We start from the raw sequence: 25,000 nt of genomic DNA, 5'->3' as shown, positions 1-25,000 counted from the left end.
GCTGAGCATTTTAACCATTTTGCCGCCTTCCTCCACCTACCAAACATGATGATAATGAATCACTTTCATGCAGCGCATTAGTTTGTGAAACGCACCTCAGTGTGCTCAACACCCTCCACTGATGCAGTTCATGACTCACACGTACCGTAAACAGTCATCCACACACACTGTCTGTCACATGGCTAAGGGAATGCTTGGCAAAACAGATATGTCTTCAGACTGGCTTGAAATCATTCAGAGGTGGAGTGATATGCAGACTGGATTGCAGTGAGTTCCTCATGTTTGGTACAGTGAAACTAAAACCATGTTCCCCAACTTAGTCTTTTGTCTTGTCAGTTGAAAAACCCAACAACTACAACATACTAATCTTTTTGAATTTTTTTTTTTCATGCATACTCATGAGAGCTGTTGGACATGATGTGTGAGGATCACATACAGAAGTCCATTTATCATGAAGAGCATTCATCTTCAAAGCAAACGTCTTGTCATGAGTAGGCAGCAATAATAACAGCAAGACAGGGTTGCACAAATAGGTCAGAAACAAAGATATGTAACACTTCCTTTTGGTAAATCAGATGTGCGTTTCAGAAATGTTTTAAAATTATGTCCCACAAGTCTTTTCTGTGGGTACCAATTTCTGTTGAGTTCAGACTCTGTGAAATATTTGTTTTACATGAATTGTTGTTGAGGTCCGTCTGAAACTTTTACGTGATTGGTTGTGTTTCATTTAACATACATCTACAAACAAAATGTTTGGCCAACAGAAAGATCAGATGAAAATTTTCATCCGTTTTAATGGTATATTCATTATTTTCAAGCAATTATTTCCCTGTTTAGAGTCAGCCTGGCTCCGTTTTATTCAGAAATATTTATTATGAATGTCTCTAGGTCAACCAAGAATCATTGAGAAACAAGTACAACACACACTACACACACACACAGACGCACGCTCACACACACACACACTCACACTCACACACACACATTCACACACACAAAATAAAAAGTATATCGATATGAATGACCTCAGATAAGCAAGAAATCAGTAGCAGAATGGTTGTGCATTCCAGAAATTTGTCTGCCTTTCTGGTGGGTGATTTTCATGTATTTGGAAAATTCAGTCTATCATTTGAGCTTGTTTCTACAACATCAGCAATAACCAACCAATACTGGTGGGTGATTTTCAAGTATATGGAACTATCAGTCTGCCATATGAGGTTTCCACAACACCAACGATAACCAACCAATAGTGGTGGGTGATTTTCAAGTATTTGAAACTATCAGTCTGCCTATGCATAGCTACCAACCATTCCTAATTTTTCGGAATTCTGGCTCCGATTCTGAAATTATGATTTTTTGCAGAATTTTCCGAATATCAAAATTTCAACAACAACAACAACCCCTCTCCCCGCTACCCTCTCCCCCAAACCCCGTGAGAAACTGAGCCTGCTTGCTGGGTACATACACCATTCCATGTTTTTCAACTGGAAAATAGCGGAGTTGAGTTACTGCGTACGCGCAAGGCACCAGTGCTGTTTTGCCAACATGGCGTCAAGCAGTTAAAGTCGATGCGATGTGGGCAGCTTCTTCTTCTTCTTCTTCTTCTTCTGCGTTCGTGGGCTGCAATTCCCACGTTCACTCATATGCACACGAGTGGGCTTTTACGTGTATGACCGTTTTTACCCCGCCATGTAGGCAGCCATACTCCGTTTTCGGGGGTGTGCATGCTGGGTATGTTCTTGTTTCCATAACCCACCGAACGCTGACATGGATTACAGGATCTTTAACGTGCGTATTTGATCTTCTGCTTGCATATACACACGAAGGGGGTTCAGGCACTAGCAGGTCTGCACATATGTTGACCTGGGAGATGGTAAAAATCTCCACCCTTTACCCACCAGGCGCCGTCACCGTGATTCGAACCCGGGACCCTCAGATTGACAGTCCAACGCTTTAACCACTCGGCTATTGCGCCTGTCGATGTGGGCAGCAAATCAGCGGAGGAAAAAGGGTTTATCAGTGCTTTACTTGACAGTATAGGGGAACAGTTTTCATTTATCGATTCACACCACGCCCCCCCCCACGCCCCCCTCCTGAACCCACTCCCCGACAGGATTCCTGATTTTGAGTGTGGAAGGTCGGCAGCTATGCATATGAGCTAGTTTCTGCAACACCAGCGATAACCAAACCAGCGTTGTGTTGATGACACAGACGAGGAGTTCCTGCTGATTCTGAACTCGGCGCCGGTGAAACGCCTGCAGGAGCTGCACACTGTGGGGGTGAAGAGGGCCAGGCTCATCTTTGAGTGGAGGCAGACCCACGGACACTTCTCCTCCGTCAGTTCACTTTTCACTTGGAGTCCTATTGTACTGTATTGTACTGTATTGTATTGTACTGTATTGTATTGTGCTGTACTGTATTGTACTGTATTGTATTGTACTGTATTGTATTATACTGTACTGTATTGTATTGTATTGTACTGTGTTGTATTGTACTGTATTGTATTGTATTGTTTGTATTGCACTGTATTGTACTGTATTGTATTGTACTGCACTGTATTGTACTGTATTTTATTGTACTGCATTGTACTGTATTGTATTGTATTGTATTGTATTGTATTGTATTGTGCTGTACTGTATTGTACTGCATTGTACTGTATTGTACTGTATTGTATTGTATTGTATTGTATTGTATTGTACTGCACTGTATTGTACTGTATTTTATTGTACTGCATTGTACTGCATTGTACTGTATTGTACTGCATTGTACTGCATTGTACTGTATTGTATTGTATTGTATTGTACTGCACTGTATTGTACTGTATTTTATTGTACTGCATTGTACTGTATTGTATTGTATTGTATTGTATTGTGCTGTACTGTATTGTACTGTACTGTACTGTATTGTACTGTATTGTATTGTGCTGTATTGTATTGTATTGTGCTGTACTGTATTGTACTGTATTGTACTGTATTGTATTGTATTGTACTGTACTGTATTGTACTGTATTGTATTATACTGTACTGTATTGTATTGTATTGTACTGTGTTGTATTGTACTGTATTGTACTGTGTTGTATTATATTGTACTGTATTGTATTGTACTGGTATTGTATTGTATTGTATTGTATTCTACTGTATTGTATTGTATTGTACTGTATTTTTCATGACATGTGGTGGGGGTGTTGATGACATGTGGTGGGGGTGTTGATGACATGTGGTGGGGGTGTTCATGTGGTGGGGGTGTTGATGACATGTGGTGGGGGTGTTGATGACATGTGGTGGGTCGGATGGCTGAGGAGGTTGAAGGTGGGAAAGACAGGGAGAGTGCAAAGAGATAGTGATGCAGGACTTTTTTCTCTTAATGGCAGAATACAGTTCTTTTTCTTTCTGAAATCTGTAAACGTAAGAAAAACGTTAGATTCATGTTTCACCCAGGTTTCCAGTTTTCTCTCAGCCCCACTCCTTCCTGTGTCCATTGTAAGGCCTCTCCTCCTGTCTGCCTCTCTGAGCTCTGTGTTGTGGTGAGGTTGCTTTTCAGGTGACACTCTCCCTTGTTTATGCGTCTCCACATAAAAACTCATCTCTGCTGTTGTAAAGAGCTCGGCACAAAAAGTATTCTTAGCTTTTCTGCTTAAAATTTTTTGGGTTTTTTAAGTGATTAGCAAATCCAGACTCATGTTTAATCTAAAATTCTACATTTCTTTTGATGTCAACATTAACATTTGTGCTCAACGGTTGACTAATCTGTGCCCTAAAGATATTTGTCCATTCATTGCAACACACACACACACACACACACACACACACACACACACACACAGTGACTTTTTTGGGATGAACTGTATTCTGTTTATTTCTATTGTTGTTTTTTTTTTTTTTTTTTTTTTTAAGAACCTGCCTCTCATAATTATAATGTGGGCCCAGAACATTTTGTGTCCAGTGATGTCAGTGGTGTGTAGAAGCGCTGTAAAGCTGTGCCTGTCTTGTGACAGTTTGAGGAGCTGAAGGGGATTCCGGGCTTCACGGAGAAATACGTCCACAGTCTGCTTCAGGTGAGCTGTGGCGTCGTCGTCGTCTTCTGTGTCTTTGTCCTGGTTTCCTGACTCGACATTTTGTACCCCTGACTTATCTGTGACATCCTAGTTTTCTGGACTTTTTTTTATCTTCTTGTGTGTGACTGTAACCTGATTGAATGACAGGGAACAAATGATAAGTGCCCAATGGCAGCCGTCAGTCGGCTCTACCCAGGTAGGCAGCCTGTTGTGCAAATTGATAAACATGTGATGTGTATACTGTATTTTTTGTGTGCGTGTGACTGACAGACATTTGATGGTACCAGTAAGTGGTTTGTAGGTTGCGGTATGTGTCATGGCTTCCAGTTTTCAGGGATTTTATTAAAAAAAAGTTCTGCTTTCCTTTCAGGGAAAATAACTCTTGGTCAAGGGGGGGAAAAAAGGAGTAAATTGTGTTGAACAGGTCTGCTTCTTCTTCCCTCCGCCCCCCCCATATCCCCCCAAAAGGAAAAATATTGGATGCAGTTGTTGATTAATCAGAATATAGTGAATCTGCAGCTGGCATGGTGAAAACAGGTGATGTTTGATACTGATCACACATTTTGTGGGAGGACTCAGTTTGGCCAGCAGTTGATGCCATCTTTTAATGAATTGTTTCACCCATTCTCAGTGCTCGCTATTCAGAGAAATTTATTATGGTTTGGCTTTAGGAGTTTGTGTATGTAACTGTGATTGATTGAATGATATGGATATTTGGATATTTATATAGCGCCTATCTTTGGTCGGAGACTAAGCTCTAAGCGCTTTACAAACACGGGGTCATTTGCACAACAGGTTGCCTGCCTGGGTAGAGCCAACTGACGGCTGCCACTGGGCACTCATCAATCATTTCCTGTGTCATTCAGTCAGGTTTCAGGCAAGCACACATACACACTCAGAAAGACATGTAACATATTACGTCTATGACCATTTTTTGTTTTTTTACCCCACCATGTAGGCAGCCATGTAGGCTTCGTTTTCGGGGGTGTGCATGCTGGGTTTGTTCTTGTTTCCATAACCCACCAAACGCTGACATGGATTACGGGATCTTTACCAAGCGTATTTCATCTTCTGCGTGCATATACACATGAAGGGGGTTCAGGCACTAGCGGGTCTGCAGATATGTTGACCTGGGAGATCGGAAAAATCTCCACCCTTTACCCACCAGGCGCTGTCACCGAGATTTGAACCTGGGACCTTCAGATTGAAAGTCCAACGCTTTAACCATTCAGCTGTTGCGCATGTCACTGTGCCTTTGAACATTCTCTGCACGTGTGAAGTGTGTGAGGTTTTGTGTGTGTGAGTGCATGTGTGTGTCTGTGTGTGTTTATGTATGTGTGCGTGTTTGCAACTATGCATATATCATGTGTAGATGTGAAATGTTCCTTGTAGAATAAGTCCAAACCAGACTTTCTCATTTGATAAAGTTAAACTTCTTTGGTTTCCTTTTTTTTTTAATTTTTTTTTTTAGCAAACAGTTTTTATTGAAAGAGTTCTTTCTGATTTGTGAGAGGATGGATGTTTTGTTCTTCTTTTTTTGTGTTTTGTTGTTTTTCTTGGCAAACATTGACAAGTTTTATAGAAAGAATCAAAGTGATAACATTTCTAAATCAACTTGTGCTTGGGAATTGGTGTTACAGAGAAACTTCATCTTGACGGATGTCTGAGAAGCGGAAACAAGCAAAGGCACACCACCACCTGTGGAGGTGTATTACATGTAACACGGGCAGCTTCGACACGGCAACGTGATGTGTTCTGACTTCACTGCCAGAGTTGGTGTCAGCCTGAAGCTGTGGCTGTTGTTGTGAACGACACTGCTGGGCGGGAAAGCATTGCTGGTGTCAGTTGTGTACGAGTGGAGTGTGAAACGGAATTCGGATGATTTTCTGACAGCAGGACGAGTAGGGTCTCTTTGTTGTGTGTGTTTTAGTGAAGAACTTTTTTTTACCACCACGGTTTCTTCATGGCTGTGAAATGTGTGAAATCCGTTTGTAAGAACACTGTTCTTCAGCTCTGTGTGTGTATGTGTATGTGTGTGTGTGTGTGTGTGTGTGAATCTTGATCTTGGTGACTGCACCGTAAACAAGCGGCAACATGGCGCTTGCGTCTCTTATTGGAAACTCAAAGGCTCTTCTGGCAAGAGATTTTTTATTTTATTTATAAAGGGTTATTGGGGGAGTGCTTTTGTAGAATTATGCAGAAGATCATGATGTGGAATTTATATGTGTTGGAAGTTTTTAATGTTCATGGAGAAACGGGATGTATCATTGAAAAAACCACAGGAACAGTAGCATTTACATGTGTACATGTTTATGTTATATATATTTTATTTTTTCCATTGAAGAGGAAAGAACAAGAGAACAAGAATGGAAACGAAGTAAGTAAGGTTCTTAAATATTTGTTTTATACTAAGGAAACAGAAGCCCAGAAAAGAATACATGTATGACCATGTACGTTTAAAAAAAAAAAATGCATGTTTTATTCCTTGTTATAAGTCACAGTGATTCAGGTGACAGTTGTTGATGCATTTATGTTAAGTCAGTCATGAGAACAAGCCAGTTTGTTTGGACACAGTACTGTGTACTGGTGTAGCAGCCGATTCATACCCCCCCTGTTGTTTTTTCGGTCAGGGTCAAATCTGGCTAGCCCAGAATGGCCCCGAGGTCTGTGTAGACCAGCCTGGAATGACACCGTGGGTGTAAACTTCAACACACAGGATCTCATTACGCAGTTTCATTTGAAGCACTAGCACTCAGACCCACTCAAGTGTGAGTCATTTTGTGGAGGAAGATTTTGAAAAATGGTAAGAGGAAGTGGTGAGAAAAAGTAAAAAAAAAAAAAGAAAAGATGATGAAGCCATACAAATTTCCCAATCCATTGCCACTGTCACGGTTGACAGTTAAAACGTCTTTTCCCGGTTTTGTTATTCCAGGGGAAGACAACATGTATACCAGTTTTTGTGACGATAGGGTTGCCATACAGAGGAGTATGTGCGAGTGTGAATTATGGCAATGTAGTCCGTGCTGCTCATGTGGTTATCATGCTTCTGAGAGAACTGCTTGGGGTTTCAGGTTTGAGTCTCTCTCTTTGTCTGTCTGTCTGCTGGCTGACCGTTGTTGGACTGGAAGGCCTACTGGTCAGTCTGTCCAGTGGTACCCCTGGTTCCCCTTCATTCGGTTGAAGGGGAGGGTATTGGCTGTTCCGTCAGCCAGGGTTCAGTTAGGGTGTCTGCAGGCCCTGCCCTTACCTGTGCCCTTGTTCGGCCGGGTGGAGGAGACTTCTGGTTGTTTTTTTTAATTAATTTTTTTAAATTTATTTATACTTACATTGATTTCTTTGACCAGGTTTCACTAGCTGTTAAGGTAAGCTTATTTATTGGCATTTATTTTTGTGTGAATTATTTTCTCATGATGTACCTGCCATAGAGAGAAATGTTTATTGTTTAGTCTCTGGACAGTTCCCATTGTTATTATTCTGTCTCTGGCGGAGGCCACAGGGTTGTCTTTCCACCCACCCCTCTCTTCCTGTGGGCTGTATTCACCTGGTCCCCCCCCCCCCCCCCCCCCCCCCCCCCGAGGTGACAGCTTCAGCTTGTGCTGTGTTACGTAGAGTAACTTGAATAATGGGAAGATAAGCTATTAACACACTACTCAACAAAGCTGACAGGCAGATGTAGCAATGTAATAACAAATCTTCCAGGTTCGTTGATTTTTAAGTGTCAGACGCTTCATCCACAGTAACCATAAGTACACCAGTTCTTAAAGTTCAAACGAAGACAAAGTTAATTCTCAAATGGAAAAAAAACAATATACGAACTAGCTTCCAACTCACAGGTTTGTTCCAAGGTTCTCTTTTCTATTGGACATCAATTTTCCATCGATGAAAATCTCATACGAACACTCAATATTACTGTCCCTTTTCTTCTAATCTAACACTGGGTACTAAACTTCAACACACACTCGTGTTCTAACCTAGAACTTTCCAATTAACAAACTCTTGACTGCACCCCGGCCCCGCATTCCACGAATCGAACTTCCTTCAACTTTTCTGCCCTGTCCATACCCACGCACCCATAAGTCTTTCCTTCTGGCAGGTAGAATTATCAGTCGCTCGGTTGATGACTTGAAATATTCTGGACTTCGCTGCGAGCGGTGAAGAAACCGTTTTTCCCTGCTGTCTGGGCTGAAGCGTCGTTCGCTCATTGAAATCGCTGATCGACTCAACGCCGTTTTATGATGCGGTTCCTATAGCAATGACCTTTCAATGACATGTTTTCCTATCAGCCCTACGTCATCGTACCAAGACTTTGCTAACCACGCACGTCATGATAATTCTTTCCTTGCATTCATTTTCTTAATTGTAACATACTGCGTGAATGACTTGGACTGGGGAGTTGTCTGGAGCACCGGAGAGAGCACGAGGGGGCATGACTTGTATCTGTGGATGTGGGATTGTGAGGAAGCATGGAGTGTGAAGTTTGTTTTGTTGTGTTTTGATTGAATTTTGAATGGCCTGCATTGGGTTCAGGTGGTAAGTGAAGGGTGTAGATAGAGTGAGGTGGTTGTGGAAGGGAATAAGAAAATAGGTGGAACCATGTTTTTTGTTTGAGTGAATGAAGTGTTGTGCACCTTTACCTGGTGTTTTCCTGGGTGAAAAGTCGGAGGTCTGATCTATTGGTTTTTTGTTGTTGTTTTTCCTTTTTAGATTGTCACTGGGGTACTTAGGAGTGGGCCGAGTCCTCGCCTTGGTACGTCACATGACAGCCCCTAACTCGTCTGCCTTCCTTCTTTCTGTCTCACCATTTTCCTACCACTGTTTGTACTGTTGTAAAAAAAGAAAAAAGAAAAAAAAGACTGATTGATTTCTTTGTGCTGCATGCAGACGCTCATTTGACAAAGCTGTGCTGTGTGATGATTTAACAAAATTTCTTTGGCACAGCACGCTAGGACTTTGGTGCTGAAATAAAAAAACTTGGCACACTCTTCTGAAACTGTGTGCTGGGTGTTGTGTACTGAGCTGTGTGGGATGATAGCAAGCTGCCGACAGTTACTTTTCTTCCCTTTGGATCATTCGTGTGTGGTGATAGTAGTAGTAAGACACCTCACCAGGGTGTGCCCGGTCTCTGTCAATCAGTGGGTTGTGCACACACCCCAAGGTACATGGTTAAAACCCCTTCAGTGCCAGGGGGAAAACAACAGAAACTGGTTTTCAAGTCATAAAACAGTATATCCAAAACAAGCCTAAAACTGAGAAAATGGTCTGGAAATACACCATTCAAGATAAACTCTGTGAATTTTCAGCCTTCCAGAGTTATTTCCCTTTTTCTAATAACGTCATCAGTGACGTAACTAAGCATCATACCTGATACATTCTATGGCACTAAAGAGTTCAAGACACTAGCTCAGGTTTGAACTCATTGTCTCCTGTCTTCACTTTCTCTTTCACTCTTGTCTCTGTCTTCGCTTTCTGTCTGCAAAGGTTTTCTTCATTTTTTTTTCCTGGCATAGATTTGTCACTGCTCTGGTGATAGTTTGGGGTGGGGGGTCACTGGAGAAGCAAACTCATGTCCACTGTACTGTACCTAGAGCTGGGCACAGGAAGGTGGGGGCCTGATCCCCTCCTTCCGCCGTTTTAACCCTCTCCAACCAGTCGGGTACCCACTCACACCTGGGTGTGGGGCGGAAAATCGGATTAAAGTACCCCCCCCCCCCCACCCCCCCTCCCCAAGGACACAACACCATGTCGAAACAGGGGCCTCGAACCTTGAACAAAAGTGAACACTGAATCAGAAGTCCAACGCCTCACTGATTCTGCCACAGTGCCTCTGGCGACAGGAGGCCATGAGTATGGCGTCATGTCAACAGTGATGTGTAAGAAAGGGATGACCCACGACCCGGGTATTAAAAAAACCCCCACTGACATCAGCTGTGGCACGTAACATGAGCATTTACACATAAACACACTGAACTAAACAAAATAATCTTCATCAAACATTTAATGAGTTCCTTTTAAACTAACTTCTTTATCACTGTTGCAATAAAAAGCACAATGGGCAGATGCCACACCCTATGACAATTTTCCACACCACCGAATACCAAAGAACCTTTGATATGTAATCACCGCTACCAGATCAGAGAACAGTCGTCTGAACAAGATCACTGCAAAGTTTGATTTTGCAACAACAGCGATACTGTCGAAAGGACAAAGTGTTTGTGTTAGGTACTGTTCTTCAGCTGAGAGGGTAATACAAGTCTGAACAAGATCACTCCCAATCTTGTTTGAGTAACAGTGATAATTAGTGTCACAGGAACAAAGCGTCACGAATCTTTCTTTGTGTACCACAAACAACTATCATTGTGTACCACAAACAACTATCATCCTTAGTTAATCTTCCTGACTAAAATCAATACAGTACATTTTTATGGCTATTTTTTTTTTTAACATTTACAACTACAACCCCAAAAAGCACTTCCTGAGTTCCATCCAAATCTGCTAAAGCAGAGAGGTGAGAATAGTATGCACACTACTGGGAAGATGATCAGATCACAGAAAATGAACACGGTCCGATGCATTTAGTACCTACTGCATCATCTACAACAAATTTTCCGGGCACTATGTTTCTCTGTCTTTTTGTCCAGGGCTGTCTGAAAGGCCACAGTAGGTGACCAGTTTTCATTCACTCTTGGTTGCCAAGTTCTCCATCGTTCATGTCTCCATTCACCTTTCACCGTCATCCCCAGGTCACCTCATCAGGCCTGCTGCACGCCTGGAAACAAAGAAAAAACAGGATCAATGTGGCGGCCAAATATGTTGTCAAATCCAAGAAAGCAATCAATCATCAAAAAAAACCCCCAAAAACAATGTGGTGAAACAGGTCGTCAATCCTTCCTGAAACAATCAATCATCAAAAAACAATGTGGCTATAGATGTCGTCAAATCTGTCTTGAAACAATCAATCAAAAAACACAATGTGGCTAATCATATCGTAAAATCTGTCTTGAAACAATCAATCATCAAAAAACAATGTGGCTATAGATGTCGTCAAATCTGTCTTGAAACAATCAATCATCAAAAAACACAATGCGGCAAATCATGTCGTCAAATCTTTCTTGAAGCAATCAATCGTCAAAAAATAATGTGGCTAAACATGTTGTCAAATCTTTCTTGAAGCAATCAATCATCAAAAAACAAAATCAATGTGGCAAAACAGGTTGTCAGATCTTTCTTGAAGCAATCAATCATCAAATCTTTCTTACCCAGCCATCTATAGTGTAGAGGGGACAGCAGTCTGAATTTTGCATAGAGAAATCTGTTGTTGCAAAGAGTAATACAATACCATACGATACAACCCAGATCAACAAACTGAAACACCACAGTCTGCCCAGCTAAGGGGGGACACGGCAGTGCAAAAGAGACCAAAATGATGATTTTTCATGATTTGGGTTTTTGATGGATTTTGATTCTTGAACATCTCTTCTATCATATGCATAAGTTTTTCCACTGTAAAGATGTCTTTAATAATGAAAAAGTTGCCAATAAAGATTGCTTGCTGAATCATGAAAGTATTTATTCATAATTTTTTGTTCAATTTCGACGCAAGTCGTCAAGTACCTTGGACTTGCTCAATGATGAGTAAACCTACAATCATGAGACTTTCCATGACTGTTTTATGACATTTTATTGAAGTTTTGTCACGAGTATGTATGAAAATATTCTTTGGGTTTTAATTCATTGCAGTTCCAATCTTTTTACCCATTGTAAATTTTGAGGATTTCGCAGTGCCCAAAATTTCAAAAATTCATAAAAAGTACAATAATTGAAGAATCAACACAATCTCACGTGAAAATGAAGAGAATGTCATTGTGTATCAAGTCCACATAACAAAAAGTGTCTGCATGCACCATATGGACCACAAACCTGATTTCTTTGATACATTGTTTGGTGGCCATTTTGATTTGTTTCCATAGCAACGGGTATTCACAGAAATCTAAGAACACTTTTTTTTTGTGATTCACAAGTGATGATACACCTAGCAGACAAAAAAAAAGAGAAAAAAAAAAGAGATATAGTCGGACAGAAAAAAAAGTCGTTATTTGACTGTAGTGTCTGGCTTTAACGTTTGAAGCGTGACAAATGTCTCAGTGTTTATTGTCCACAGGAGAGAAAAATTCAAAATTTGATTTCAGTACTTGAATTGATGTATAGTTCACTTGACAGTGCTCACAACTGACTGAGAGTGAACTCATAAAAAAAAAGAAGAAAAAAGAAGAAGATAATAATGTATATTTGTATAACACCCTTTCTGCCAAAGAGCTCAGGGTACTTCACATGGAAGAAAAATTTCCATAAACCACTCATGACCACTCGCGTTCTCTCTCCTCCCCCTCACCCCTGCAATTCTTCATACATGCAAAGTGAACTGGCTGGCATGGGGACACTTGTGTTGAATGTAGGAAACCAAGAGCGCTTACAGACAGGTTTTGAAAAGATGAGTTTTTAGAAAAAAAGTGAAAGGCAGAGACAGAGTCAGACAAACGGATATGATGAGGAAGGTTGTTCCAGGCATGGGAAGCAGCAAAGAAGAAAGAGCGTTTACTATCGGTTCTTGTACTGACATGAGGAACTTTCAGAAAGGTAACAGTCAAGAGGAAGAGCAGGCAGTTCTTGAGGGAGTGTAAACACTGATGAGGTCAGAAAGATAGGCAGGTCCAGGTGAGTGGAAATCAGAAAAGCAGAAGACTCGCAACTTTGTATTTGATTCTCGCCTGAACTTACCCAGAAACAATGCAGCCTGTCTACACACTGGACCTTTTCCATTCCTACACTCTGCCATCGCTACTGCCTTGATTTGGCATCACTTGCCCTATGTACCACACACACACACATAAAATGAATACACAAGAGGACACAAAAGTCAGCTTTGGGTCGTTACTAATCATGACTAAATTTTCAGCTAAAAAAATACGTTAGATAATCAAGTCTCCAATCTTCGTGCAAACTGAGCAGTCTGAATTTCAAAGGCAAGTCAACATGATTCATTTTTACCAAGTGTTGTGGTTCAGTGGTTAGTGTCACAGGCTGATGACTGGGAGGACGTGGGTTCAAGCCCCAACAGAAGTCAGTTTCCTCCTGCCCATGGCCGGCTCCTGCCCAGCGTTGAGTGTAGCTATGGGCTCAAACGGGAAGACTGGGACCACACAGTTGTGGGTCATCTACTTCACAGATGCCTCTTTGGGTGTGTTGTTCAAATTTCCTGACCAACACTGCAGAGGTCTGTATCTCTCAGTCTGGCTGATGCCTGGATACATCATAATAATACAGCCCTGTCCAGTACACCCAACCAAACCCAAACAGACCATGAGAATACAGCCCTGTCCAGTACACCCAAAGCTAAATAGACCATGAGAATACAGCCCTGTTGAGTACACCCAAACCTAAATAGACCATGAGAATACAGCCCTGTCCAGTACACCCAAAGCTAAATAGACCATGAGAATACAGCCCTGTCCAGTACACCCAAACCTAAATAGACCATGAGAATACAGCCCTGTCCAGTACACCCAAACCTAAACAGACCATGAGAATACAGCCCTGTCCAGTACACCCAAACCTAAATAGACCATGAGAATACAGCCCTGTCCAGTACACCCAACCAAACCTAAACAGACCATGAGAATACAGCCCTGTCCAGTACACCCAAACCTAAATAGACCATGAGAATACAGCCCTGTTGAGTACACCCAAACCTAAATAGACCATGAGAATACAGCCCTGTTGAGTACACCCAAACCTAAATAGACCATGAGAATACAGCCCTGTCCAGTACACCCAAACCTAGATAGACCATGAGAATACAGCCCTGTGGAGTACACCCAAACCTAAATAGACCATGAAGAATACAGCCCTGTCCAGTACACCCAAACCTAAATAGACCATGAAGAATACAGCCCTGTCCAGTACACCCAAACCTAAATAGACCATGAAGAATACAGCCCTGTCCAGTACACCCAAACCTAAACAGACCATGAAGAATACAGCCCTGTCCAGTACACCCAAACCTAAATAGACCATGAGAATACAGCCCTGTGGAGTACACCCAAACCTAAATAGACCATGAGAATACAGCCCTGTCCAGTACACCCAAACCTAAATAGACCTTCATGAGAATACAGCCCTGTCCAGTACACCCAAACCTAAATAGACCTTCATGAGAATACAGCCCTGTCGAGTACACCCAAACCTAAACAGACCTTCATGAGAGTACAGCCCTGTGGAGTACACCCAAACCTAAATAGACCTTCATGAGAGTACAGCCCTGTGGAGTACACCCAAACCTAAATAGACCTTCATGAGAGTACAGCCCTGTGGAGTACACCCAAACCTAAATAGACCTTCATGAGAATACAGCCCTGTGGAGTACACCCAAACCTAAATAGACCTTCATGAGAATACAGCCCTGTCCAGTACACCCAAACCTAAATAGACCTTCATGAGAATACAGCCCTGTGGAGTACACCCAAACCTAAATAGACCTTCATGAGAGTACAGCCCTGTGGAGTACACCCAAACCTAAATAGACCTTCATGAGAGTACAGCCCTGTGGAGTACACCCAAACCTAAATAGACCTTCATGAGAGTACAGCCCTGTCAAGGAGGCTCAAACTTACAGCAGCAGCAGCACGCCTCATCAATATTATCATTGAAATATAGAAAACAAAATGTCCCAAAATGTGGCCGGGGAACTGAAAACAAAACAAAACAAAACAAAAAAACAAAACAAACAAAAACAAATCATCCTTTGTGGATGCAGAATTATATACTAGTTCAACTCATACAATTTCCTGAGTAGGTGAGTGACTAGACTTTTACATAAATGCTTCATAACATTATCAAGATTTGCAACATGAAGGAAGTTTTGGGAATGAAAGGGGTGTGGGAAAGGGGGAGGGAGGAAGCTATAATCTATTAAACTTTGCAATTTTTGACACATAATAACAAACAGCATTCCAAAAATTTGTCCAGAAATTGCCCATCCTGACAATGTAACCTATTTCTTGAACTGTTGATGGGGTGGTGGGGCTGGGTGACGCTGACATTAAACAAAATTCCTCCTCTTCCTCTCCAATCAATCAATTCGTAACGTTCTTTAAGGCAAACACTGAAAACTCAACCACTCGCCACATAATTCTCCAATCAATTTGCAATAATCTACAGAGTGAACACTGAAACTTCAACCATGACTTACCAGCTAACTCTCCATTTATCAATCAGTTTAATGTAATATTCGTCAAAGCAAACACTGAAAAATTCAACCACCAGTCACAGGAAAACTCTGATCTATTGGTTTGCAATAACCTTCAAAGCAAACACTGAAAAACTGAACCACCACTTACCAGCTAATTCTACAATCAATCAATATGTAATAATCTTCAGAGCGAACACCAGAAACTCAATCAGCACCCACTGTACTGCAGCTTGCACTGTCAAAGCGCCTCGCTGAACACTGAAAACTCAAACCCCCACTCACTGCATAAATTTTCTGATTATTTAAATATGCAAATATGCAATATTCTTCAAAGTGAATACGCCAGTCAGCCATCACTCGCCGGATAAATTCTCTGATAATCTAATATATGCAATATTCTTCAAAGTGAACCCTCAAAAATTAAAAAAACTCAGCCACTACTCAACGGATCATTCTCTAATCAATCAATCAGAAACAATCTTCAAAACGAACACTGAATACTGTCCCACCACTAACCAGGCTACTAACTCTCCAATCAATCGATAAGGAATATTCTTCAAAGCGAGCACTAGAAAATTGAGACCACCACTCAATGGTTAAATCTAGCACACTCAGTACACTCACTCAATTTGCGAAAATAATCTTCAAAGTGAACACCCAAATCTTGAAGTCTCAGCATCAGTTTCAAGGAGGTGTCAGTACGTGCCGACAGATCCAGAGTGTATGGACAGATCCAGAGCAAATCCGGGGTTTGTGGACAGATCCAGAGAGTGCAGACAGATCCAGAGTCCAGAGCGTGCAGAAGGACAGATCCAGAGTGGGCGGCCAGACAGATCCAGTGTGTGCGAACGCTCCAGAGCGTGCAGACTGACAGATCCAGAGTGTGCAGCCGGACAGATCCAGAGTGTGCAGACTGACAGATCCAGAGTGTGCAGCCGGACAGATCCAGAGTGTGCGGCCGGACAGATCCAGAGTGTGCAGACAGACAGATCCAGAGTGTGCGGCCGGACAGATCCAGAGTGTGCAGCCAGACAGATCCAGAGTGTGCGGCCAGACAGATCCAGAGTGTGCGGCCAGACAGATCCAGAGCATGCAGACAGACAGATCCAGAGTGTGCGGCCGGACAGATCCAGAGTGTGCAGCCGGACAGATCCAGAGTGTGCAACCGGACAGATCCAGAGTGTGCGGCCGGACAGATCCAGAGTGTGCAACCGGACAGATCCAGAGTGTGCAGACAGACAGATCCAGAGTGTGCGGCCGGACAGATCCAGAGTGTGCAGCCGGACAGATCCAGAGTGTGCAACCGGACAGATCCAGAGTGTGCGGCCGGACAGATCCAGAGTGTGCAACCGGACAGATCCAGAGTGTGCAGACAGACAGATCCAGAGCATGCAGACAGACAGATCCAGAGTGTGCAGCCAGACAGATCCAGAGTGTGCAGACAGATCCAGAGTGTGCAGCCAGACAGATCCAGAGTGTGCAGCCAGACAGATCCAGAGTGTGCAGACAGATCCAGAGTGTGCAGACAGACAGATCCAGAGCATGCAGACTGACAGATCCAGAGTGTGCAGCCAGACAGATCCAGAGTGTGCAGACAGATCCAGAGTGTGCAGCCAGACAGATCCAGAGTGTGCAGACTGACAGATCCAGAGTGTGCAGACTGACAGATCCAGAGTGTGCAGCCGGACAGATCCAGAGTGTGCAGACAGATAGATCCAGAGTGTGGGGACAGATCCAGAGCAAGCAGATGGACAGATCCAGAGTGTGTGGCTGGACAGATCCAGAGTGTGTGGACAGATCCAGAGCGTGCGGACGGACAGATCCAGTGTGTGGGGACAGATCCAGAGCGTGCGGACGGACAGATCCACAGTGCAGACAGATCCACAGCATGTGGACAGATCCAGAGTGTGGGGACAGATCCAGAGCAAGCAGATGGACAGATCCAGAGTGTGTGGACAGATCCAGAGCGTGCGGACGGACAGATCCAGTGTGTGGGGACAGATCCAGAGCATGCGGACGGACAGATCCACAGTGCAGACAGATCCAGAGCATGTGGACAGATCCAGACCGTATGGACGGACAGATCCTGAGAGTTCGGACAGGTCCAGCGTGTGGGAGCAGGTCCAGCATGTGGGAGCAGGTCCAGAGTGTATGGACAGATCCAGAGTGTGCAGACAGATCCAGAGTGTGCAGACAGATCCATGTACATGCCACACTACTGTAAAGAAAACAACAACAAAAAACACACACAAAAACCAACGTCTCCAACAGGCAGGAACTCCACCCCGCCACTCACCGTACTGCAGCTTGCACTGCCGTAGCGCCTCGTTGAAGCCGGCGCAGAGGGAGACATCGGACTGGCCCTGGGCGCAGTCCAGGAACTGCTGCAGCTCCCTCTGGCATGGGTTGTACACCTGCTGCTGGGGTGTTGACTGCACCTGCACTGGCGCCACCTCCTGCGGCTGCTGCTGGTGACCTCCCCCTCCGCTGCCGGTCATGGCCGCGCCGATGGTGTGACCCTGCACGCCAAGGGGTCGTCACGTCAACTTTGTTGTTATCATTAAAATGATTATATTCTTGATTTATATCTTTATCTATTATTATCATTACTATCATCATCATTAAAGTTACTATTACTAAGTTTTTAATAGGAAATTTTCTATCTAAAATTACGTTTAAATAACATACTTACCATGACCCAACTAGTGCAGACTCCGGCAGGGGTCTGACATTCCTGTCCTGTGGAAACTACTATCCGCCTATGCGGAGAAAATGAAAGTACTACGGCCGATAACCTCCCAGAAGTAGGTAACGTCCCCTTTGTCCCCCTGGCTAGCACCCTTTTTTTCCGGCAGCCATCTCGACACCTGTTCCTGTGATTGAATTCTTTTTATTCAATTAAGTGCAAGGGAGGTGGCAGAATGGTTAAGATGTTCATCTGCCAATACAGAGAGTGCGTGAGGGTCTGGGTTTGAATCCCACTCTCGCCCTTTCTCCCAAGTTTGACTGGAAAATCAAACTGAGCGTCTAGTCGATAAACCGAAGTCCCGTGTGGAGCATGCTCTTGATGGACTAAAAAAACAACCCATGGCAACGAGAGTGTTGTCCTCTGGCAAAATTCTGTGGAAGAAATCCGCACTGATAGTTACACAAAATTTTAACATATATATATGCATGCATTCAAGGCCTGACTAAATGCGTTGGGTTATGCTGCTGATCAGGCATCTGCCTAACAGACGTGGAGTAGCGTATATATATATATATGGATTTGTCCGAATGCAAAGACGCCTCCTTGAGATACTGAAACTGAAACTAATTTAATTTTTACTTGCTATTATATAATTATTATCGTTATTACTCTTGTCATTATTACTTTTATCATCATTATCATTATAAAAAAATATATTATTATAATCATCATCATTTAAAAAAATTATTAATACCATTTAAAATTTTCATTAATTCATTATCATTACCATTGTTACTGATAACTAAACAGTGCCTTTCCTCAGTCAAGAGACCAAAGCTCACAGCATTTTACAAACATGGGGGCTGTTTGTGTAACATGCTGCTAATGTGGCTAGAGCCGACTGACAGCTAACTACCTCTGCTTAGTCACTCATAATTTTTCCCCCGTCTCCTTCAGTAAGGCTTTAGTGACGTGTGCACACACACACACACACACACATGCATATTACACGAGTGGATGTAAATTTTTGCCAGGGTCAACTCTCTTGTTGCTGTTGGTCCTGTTATGTGCACCAAGTGCATGCTGCACAAGGGAACTTCGCTTTATCGCTCTTGTCAATAACTAGTATCCAGATTGGCATTCAGTGCAGGGTCTCCTCTGGTGCTTGACCTCCTGGAGATGTAACTTCGATAGCTGCCTGAAGACTGCCGGCGCTGACTCTGCGGCAGACTGAACCAAGGAGTGGGTGTGAGGGACAGCATGGGAGGTCAAGGTCAGCGCTCCGTCTCCTGTCTCGGCCCAGTGGTGTGGAACGAACGGCCCTTCTCAGTCCATCATGTGATCAGTTTGAACAGTCTCTCAACACACACCTCTTCCGTTCCGCCAGCCATCCTGTTAATGGATGTGCTTCCTGGGCTTCTGCTAGTCATGTGTGTGTGTGTGTGTGTGTGTGTGTGTGTGTGTGTATGCCTGAGCAGGTGAGTTTGTGTGTGTGTGTGTGTGTGTGTGTGTGCACTTGTTTGTTCTTTTCATTCTACAATCAGCAGTATATGTGACGGGAGACTTAACAAAACCCCTCCTCGCTTGCTTGTGTATGATGTATCTGATGCACAGAGGAAGGCCGCAAAATGGTTAAGACACTCGTCTGCCAACACAGAGTCCACGAGTCCAGGGCAGAATTCTGCTCTCACCCCTTCTAAGTTTGACTGGAAAATCGAACTGAGCGTCTACACGTTTGGATGAGATGATAAACCAAGGCCCTATGTGCAGCATGCACTTGGCGCATTGAAAAAAACAAACACAAACCCATGGCAACAAAAGCGTTGTCCTCTGGCAAAACTGAGTAGAACAAAATCCACGGTGACAGGTACACAAACATTGATATATCCATGCACTCAAGGCCCGACTAAGCTTGTTGGGTTATGCTGTATCTTATCAGGCAACTGCCTAGCAGATGTGGTGTGACAGTGTATATGGATTTGTCTGAATGCAGTGATGCCTCTTTAAGAAACTGAAACTGAAACTGATGCATATATATATATATATATATATATATATATATATATATATTATATATATATATATATATATATATATATATATATGTTTATGCATGTTTACCTTTTTGTTGTCAACACCACAAAACTTCCTGCCTAGGAGGTGCGGGCGTTAAATCTGCATTATCATTACAGTTATCATTATCACAAGTTTATCATTATCATCATTCCTGTAATCATGATTAATGCCAAAGACATGATGCTGATGATGGAGGGAACAACAACAAAAAACATTTCATTCCACGCCAGTTCTGACTCAACACATGCACGACCCACCCCATTCTTTATGACCCACACTGTCGACTGTAATCGCTCAGTCACAGGGCCAGACTGAGTAGGCATCCCCCCCCTCCCCAAGTGGAGACCACCACCATGAACTTGCAGACCCCAAGGTCCTAGACAGGAACTCACCCAAAAAACAGACATGGTGGGAAACCAAAACTGAGGTCACCATGACAGCAGGGCAAGACAGACAGGTCACAGAATCTGGGTCACTTAATTTTATTTATTCATTTTTTGTACTGATGATGAATCGGGATAATGACGACGCTGCTCTGTGCAGTGGATGACCCTCAACTGTGTGGTTGAAACAAAGAGTAAAAATACTGCAGAGAACGTACCACAGCGGAGCCGACAGCGACGCCAGCGGCAGTGGTGGCCATCTGGGCAAAGAGGCCAGGCTGTTTGGGGGCCATGGGAGCGGCTGGGGCGGGAGCAGCTGGGGGAGCATAGGCTGGAGCAGTTGACATGGGTCTTCTGGGAGCAGGGGGTGGCGGCCTGGAGACACAAATATTTCATGACAGTGACCATGGCCGTGAGAAACGCCTTCCTACCATCTGCTGCTTGATTAAAAAAAAAAAACACACCAACCCCACCCCCCCACTAAAATCCAACAACAAACAAGCAAACAACAACAAAAAAATCCCATATACAAATCACTGTGACTGGTCCTGAACTGGTTTGGTCATGAGGGCGCTGCAATGCTGAACACATCACCAACATTCTCCATTTCTGGTGGTTGTGGGACAGGGTCTGAGTTTTGGCAAAGCTCAAATATATGTATACATATAGATGGACGGATAAGGACTTCACCTTTTAACTGGGGAAAGCTCTTTGCAGTCAAAAAGCTTGCCTGCTCAGTTTCTGAAAAACCTGACTTTTTATGTTGACTGTACCCACGTTTGTCACTGTTGGGACAGTTATTCACATACATGTCAAGACCAGTTGTGATTTGCTTTCATAAACTTATACTGTAGATATAGCCTGTTTTAATTTCTTCTACAGCCTATAATCTGACAATAGACATGCTATTTCAAGTTGTATTTTGTTTGTTTCCTTTATGCATGCCATTCTGTGGAGGTAGAACTAGACTTTCTTGTTGCACAAAAATTATCATCTTCACTTTAAATGCCTGAACGTTAGCTACAATCCAAATAATTTTGAAAAAAGGCCCTGATTCAGAATCTACATTCAGTTTCCTACACAAAAAAGTATATTTTCTTTCCGTATATCCCATTATTTTATGACTGGATCCTCAAAATTCCTGGGCAAGGAGACACTTTTTTTTTTTTCCAAATAAAAAACCCCACCCCAAAACACTCTGGCACTGAACCAGTTAAAAGTGATAACCCAGATATGGCTGAGTGCTCTGCACATACACATTTATTCATTCTTGAAAGCATGCCACAGAAAAAAAGCTAAGATAGTGCCACATTCTGATACTGTCATACAATCATGTGGGATAATAAAGATTCTTCCATGGCTTTGTTGTATAGATTTTTGCGTTTGGGTTGTAGGGATTGTATGCGAATTCTTTGTTTAGCTTGCATACCACAACAAACTATGATATATTGGTACACACAGATTTATTCAGTACTTGGTTAAGCAGTGAGTACAACGCCCTTTGCAAGCTGGTCATGTCAGTTCAGGGAAAGGTAACTCTCAACAACTGATCTCATTTGGATTCCTAAACACCCTCCTTTCTGGAGTTATTTATTTCCATTTAAATAATTTTCATTTAGCTACATTGAGACAATGAATGACTTTACATACTTAAAATTCTGAAATTAAATCTTCTTTCAAGTACTGTGTCAGGGCAAGTTTCAGTCACTTCTTTGATGACTCCTGCCTTCTCTAGCTGCTCTAGTTCTTCTTTAACTTTCTTTTTCAGTGGAAATGGAACCCTACGCGCTCTGGTCACACTGTACAGAATGTTGTCTTTCAATTTAATGTCCACAGATTCAGTTTTCAACAGTCCACTGGCTCCATACACTCGATCATCAACCTCGCACAGGTGTTTGATTAGCCCCATCTCGACTGCTGCAGATCTATCAAGCAGGTTGTTACCCAAGGCGCTACAAACAACTATTACCTTGAACTTTTAGAGTTTCCCTTTATGTTCTGTCTTTGTCCAGAACTCTCCTCTTGTTTTCAGTTTGCCGCCTGGAGATGTGAGCTGTACGCCAGAACGGTTCAACTTTGGTTTCTTTTTCAGCTTTTGGAGCATTTTGTCTGTCATCACCGAAATGTCTGCACCAGTGTCAATTTTGAATGCTACTGATGTTTCTTTGACTGTCAGGTTCATTACCCAGGGCGCTTCACGACTGGCGGTACACTGGCCCTGTGCTGTGTCAATGGTCACTGATTCTATGTCCACATCGCTTTCTTCTTGCAGCTCTACTGTTTCCCTAGAGCTTTTACAACACTGACCTACTCCAGTGATTTTTCTTCTTGCATTTTCTGCATGTTGTGCCAATAGCAGGACAAGTCTTGCTGGACTCATGGAGACCTTCACAACGCTCACATTTCTTCCTCACCTGGGAAGGAACTGACGAGTTTGTGTTTCTTGCAGCTCCACCATGGCCACACCCACTGCTTCTACCCCGACCTATGCCAGAGTAAGAACCTCGGCCTGAACCGTGCTTGAAAGCTTTGTGTCCATCAATGTCCCTACTTTTAGACTGTCCCTGTTCCTGTAACTTGATTTGTTCTTGCTGTCTTGTCGCAACTGTCACTGCTTTTCCCAAAGTCAAATCACTCATGAGCTGGAGCTTCTCTTTGACTACAAGACTGAGAAGTATGTCAGTCTAGCCAGCAGCCTGAGAGAATCTGGCTTCCAAGCCAAAGTGCTCGCCATAGAGATTGGTGCAAGAGGGTTTTTCAGTGCATCTGCCTACAGCCTCATGAAACAGCTGTCAATTTCTGGCAGAGTGAGGACATGGGCTCTCAAGACAATGGCAGAAGCAGCAGAAAAGAGTTCCAGCTGGATCTGGTCGAGGAGGAATGAAAGTAAACTTCATCAGGATTAAATTTCCCAACTCAAACTAGGCGTACGATGGCTCAGTAGTTAAAACATCTGCCAGAAAAGGTGACTCAGTCCTGAAGTGGCGACCACCCTGGAGGCGTGGGTTCGAAACTGCTGAGGACCAAGAAAAAAAAGAAAAAAGGCGGCAATACAATGGCATCCAGGAGTCGTGACCTGGGTGTGGCCCTGCCCCCTCTGAGTGTAAGGAGTTAAGGGCTGAAACACTTGACTGAGGGGGGACTTCTTTGAAGACCTTGTACTGTCCAGCTCTCCTTAGAGTTTCTTATCACTTATTGAAGTTATTCTATTTTATTAGACTGCATTCTGAAACTGTTCATTGAATGATTGATGAGTTTGATGCTGTTTGACTGCTCCCCAATATTTACAACAATTTTGGTTGACATAAATAAACTACATTCTGATAATAAAAGACTGATTTCCTCCACAGATAACTGTACTTTTTTTTGCCACTGACAGTTTTCTTCTTTTTCCCCCTATCATTTATGTGTGTGTGTGTGTGTGTGTTCGCACGTGTTGGTGCGTGCATATGCAAGACAGAATCTTATGTAACATGCGGAACTTGCATAATTACATTATGATAATCAAATACTGAATAGGTGACTGCCTTCAAAATCTTTATGCCCATATGACCTGTCACCAAAACTACTGATGGGATCCAATTTCTTTAAAAAAAAACTTATTAGATAAACACTGGAAGGATTATCATTTCCAAATGAACTTCTCCATTGGAACCTTGCCATACCAAGTAACTGTGCACTCATATTTATTTATATAAACACTTGTATAACCTGTCAAAATTTGAAAATATCACCATGCCGGTGAAAGGCTGATAAAGCCTAAAACTAAAGCCATGATACTGATATGATATGATATGGATTAAGATGGAGGAATGCAAACTCAAAAAGTTCTTTTTTGACGTGTTTCATTATTGTAATCCCAAAAGCAAAATACAACATTGAGTCTGACACCTTCTGTCGATTACAATGGCGGAGAACAGCACGAAAATTGATGGGGGGAAAAATAAAACAGAGGAACTACTGCAATAAAAAGAAATTAAATAAATAAAACATACGCATTTTTAAAATGACGAAATCAGATTCTTCAATGACATCAGTGACAGTAGACACTGTTACTGTGTAAAAACGAAAAGTTCTAGAAAGGTCGTCTGCTACGAACACGTTTTATCACACGGTCAAAGTGCGATCCAAACGCCTCTTTACACAATCAGTCTCATCTCATCAGCATTCTTCTCACAGTCACTCTAAACTTACCTGCTTGCCATTGGTGATGACCTTCCACGACGAGGCATTTTGTGTTCTGTTGTTTACCAGGTGAAACGTGCCGAGCTTATAAAGCGTGCAACTGACGAAAGACACTTCGACCTTGCACTTTCTGGAACTTCCGTTGCGTCTCACCTGCGCAGTACAGCGAATACGTGGTTCTGATTGGTCGAATTATTTGGCTGGTTCTCAAAAGGGGCGGTTTAATTTCTTTACCTAATGGACGTTTTCATAATCTTACCACATTAAACCAAATCCTTTCAATGTTAAATTCAGAATGTTTATCGGTTTGTCAGTTCGCTTGTATTTATTTTTCCATGTCATAATTTTGATTTCGTCACTATGAATCA

At 42.7% G+C, this 25,000-nt stretch overlaps 2 protein-coding genes across 2 annotated transcripts in view; one reads left to right on the top strand and one right to left on the bottom strand.

Annotated features, from left to right (window-relative positions):
* Positions 1-7,608, top strand: part of LOC143288324 (kinesin-like protein KIF22) — a 32,255-nt gene extending 24,647 nt beyond the window's left edge. The window contains exons 15-17 of the mRNA XM_076596697.1: positions 2,212-2,336; positions 3,995-4,054; positions 5,695-7,608. Coding sequence (XP_076452812.1) covers positions 2,212-2,336; positions 3,995-4,054; positions 5,695-5,721 — 212 coding nt within the window. The 3' untranslated portion in view covers positions 5,722-7,608. The remainder of the gene's footprint in view (positions 1-2,211; positions 2,337-3,994; positions 4,055-5,694) is intronic.
* A 2,423-nt stretch (positions 7,609-10,031) lies between these two features.
* On the bottom strand, positions 10,032-24,798 carry LOC143288325 (coiled-coil-helix-coiled-coil-helix domain-containing protein 2-like). The gene is made up of 4 exons (XM_076596698.1): positions 24,642-24,798; positions 20,666-20,822; positions 17,596-17,818; positions 10,032-10,820 (listed from the first exon to the last, which is right to left on the bottom strand). The coding sequence occupies exons 1-4, from the start codon at positions 24,677-24,679 to the stop codon at positions 10,804-10,806; spliced, it is 435 nt and encodes a 144-aa protein (XP_076452813.1). The 5' UTR covers positions 24,680-24,798; the 3' UTR covers positions 10,032-10,803.
* Positions 24,799-25,000: the final 202 nt, after the last annotated feature.

The sequence above is a fragment of the Babylonia areolata genome, chromosome 12 (assembly GCF_041734735.1).
Source record: "Babylonia areolata isolate BAREFJ2019XMU chromosome 12, ASM4173473v1, whole genome shotgun sequence".
In the NCBI taxonomy this organism is placed as follows: domain Eukaryota; kingdom Metazoa; phylum Mollusca; class Gastropoda; order Neogastropoda; family Buccinidae; genus Babylonia; species Babylonia areolata.
This window is presented reverse-complemented; position numbering and strand designations above follow the sequence as displayed.

What these genes read in the sequence shown, in the direction of transcription:
- LOC143288325 (XM_076596698.1), bottom strand. Translation starts at nt 24,679, where the DNA reads ATGCCTCGTCGTGGAAGGTCATCACCAATGGCAAGCAG. An exon ending in TCATCACCAATGGCAAGCAG is followed by an intron (nt 20,823 to 24,641) that starts GTAAGTTTAGAG and finishes TTGTGTCTCCAG; the next exon opens with GCCGCCACCCCCTGCTCCCA. An exon ending in TCGCTGTCGGCTCCGCTGTG is followed by an intron (nt 17,819 to 20,665) that starts GTACGTTCTCTG and finishes CTTGGCGTGCAG; the next exon opens with GGTCACACCATCGGCGCGGC.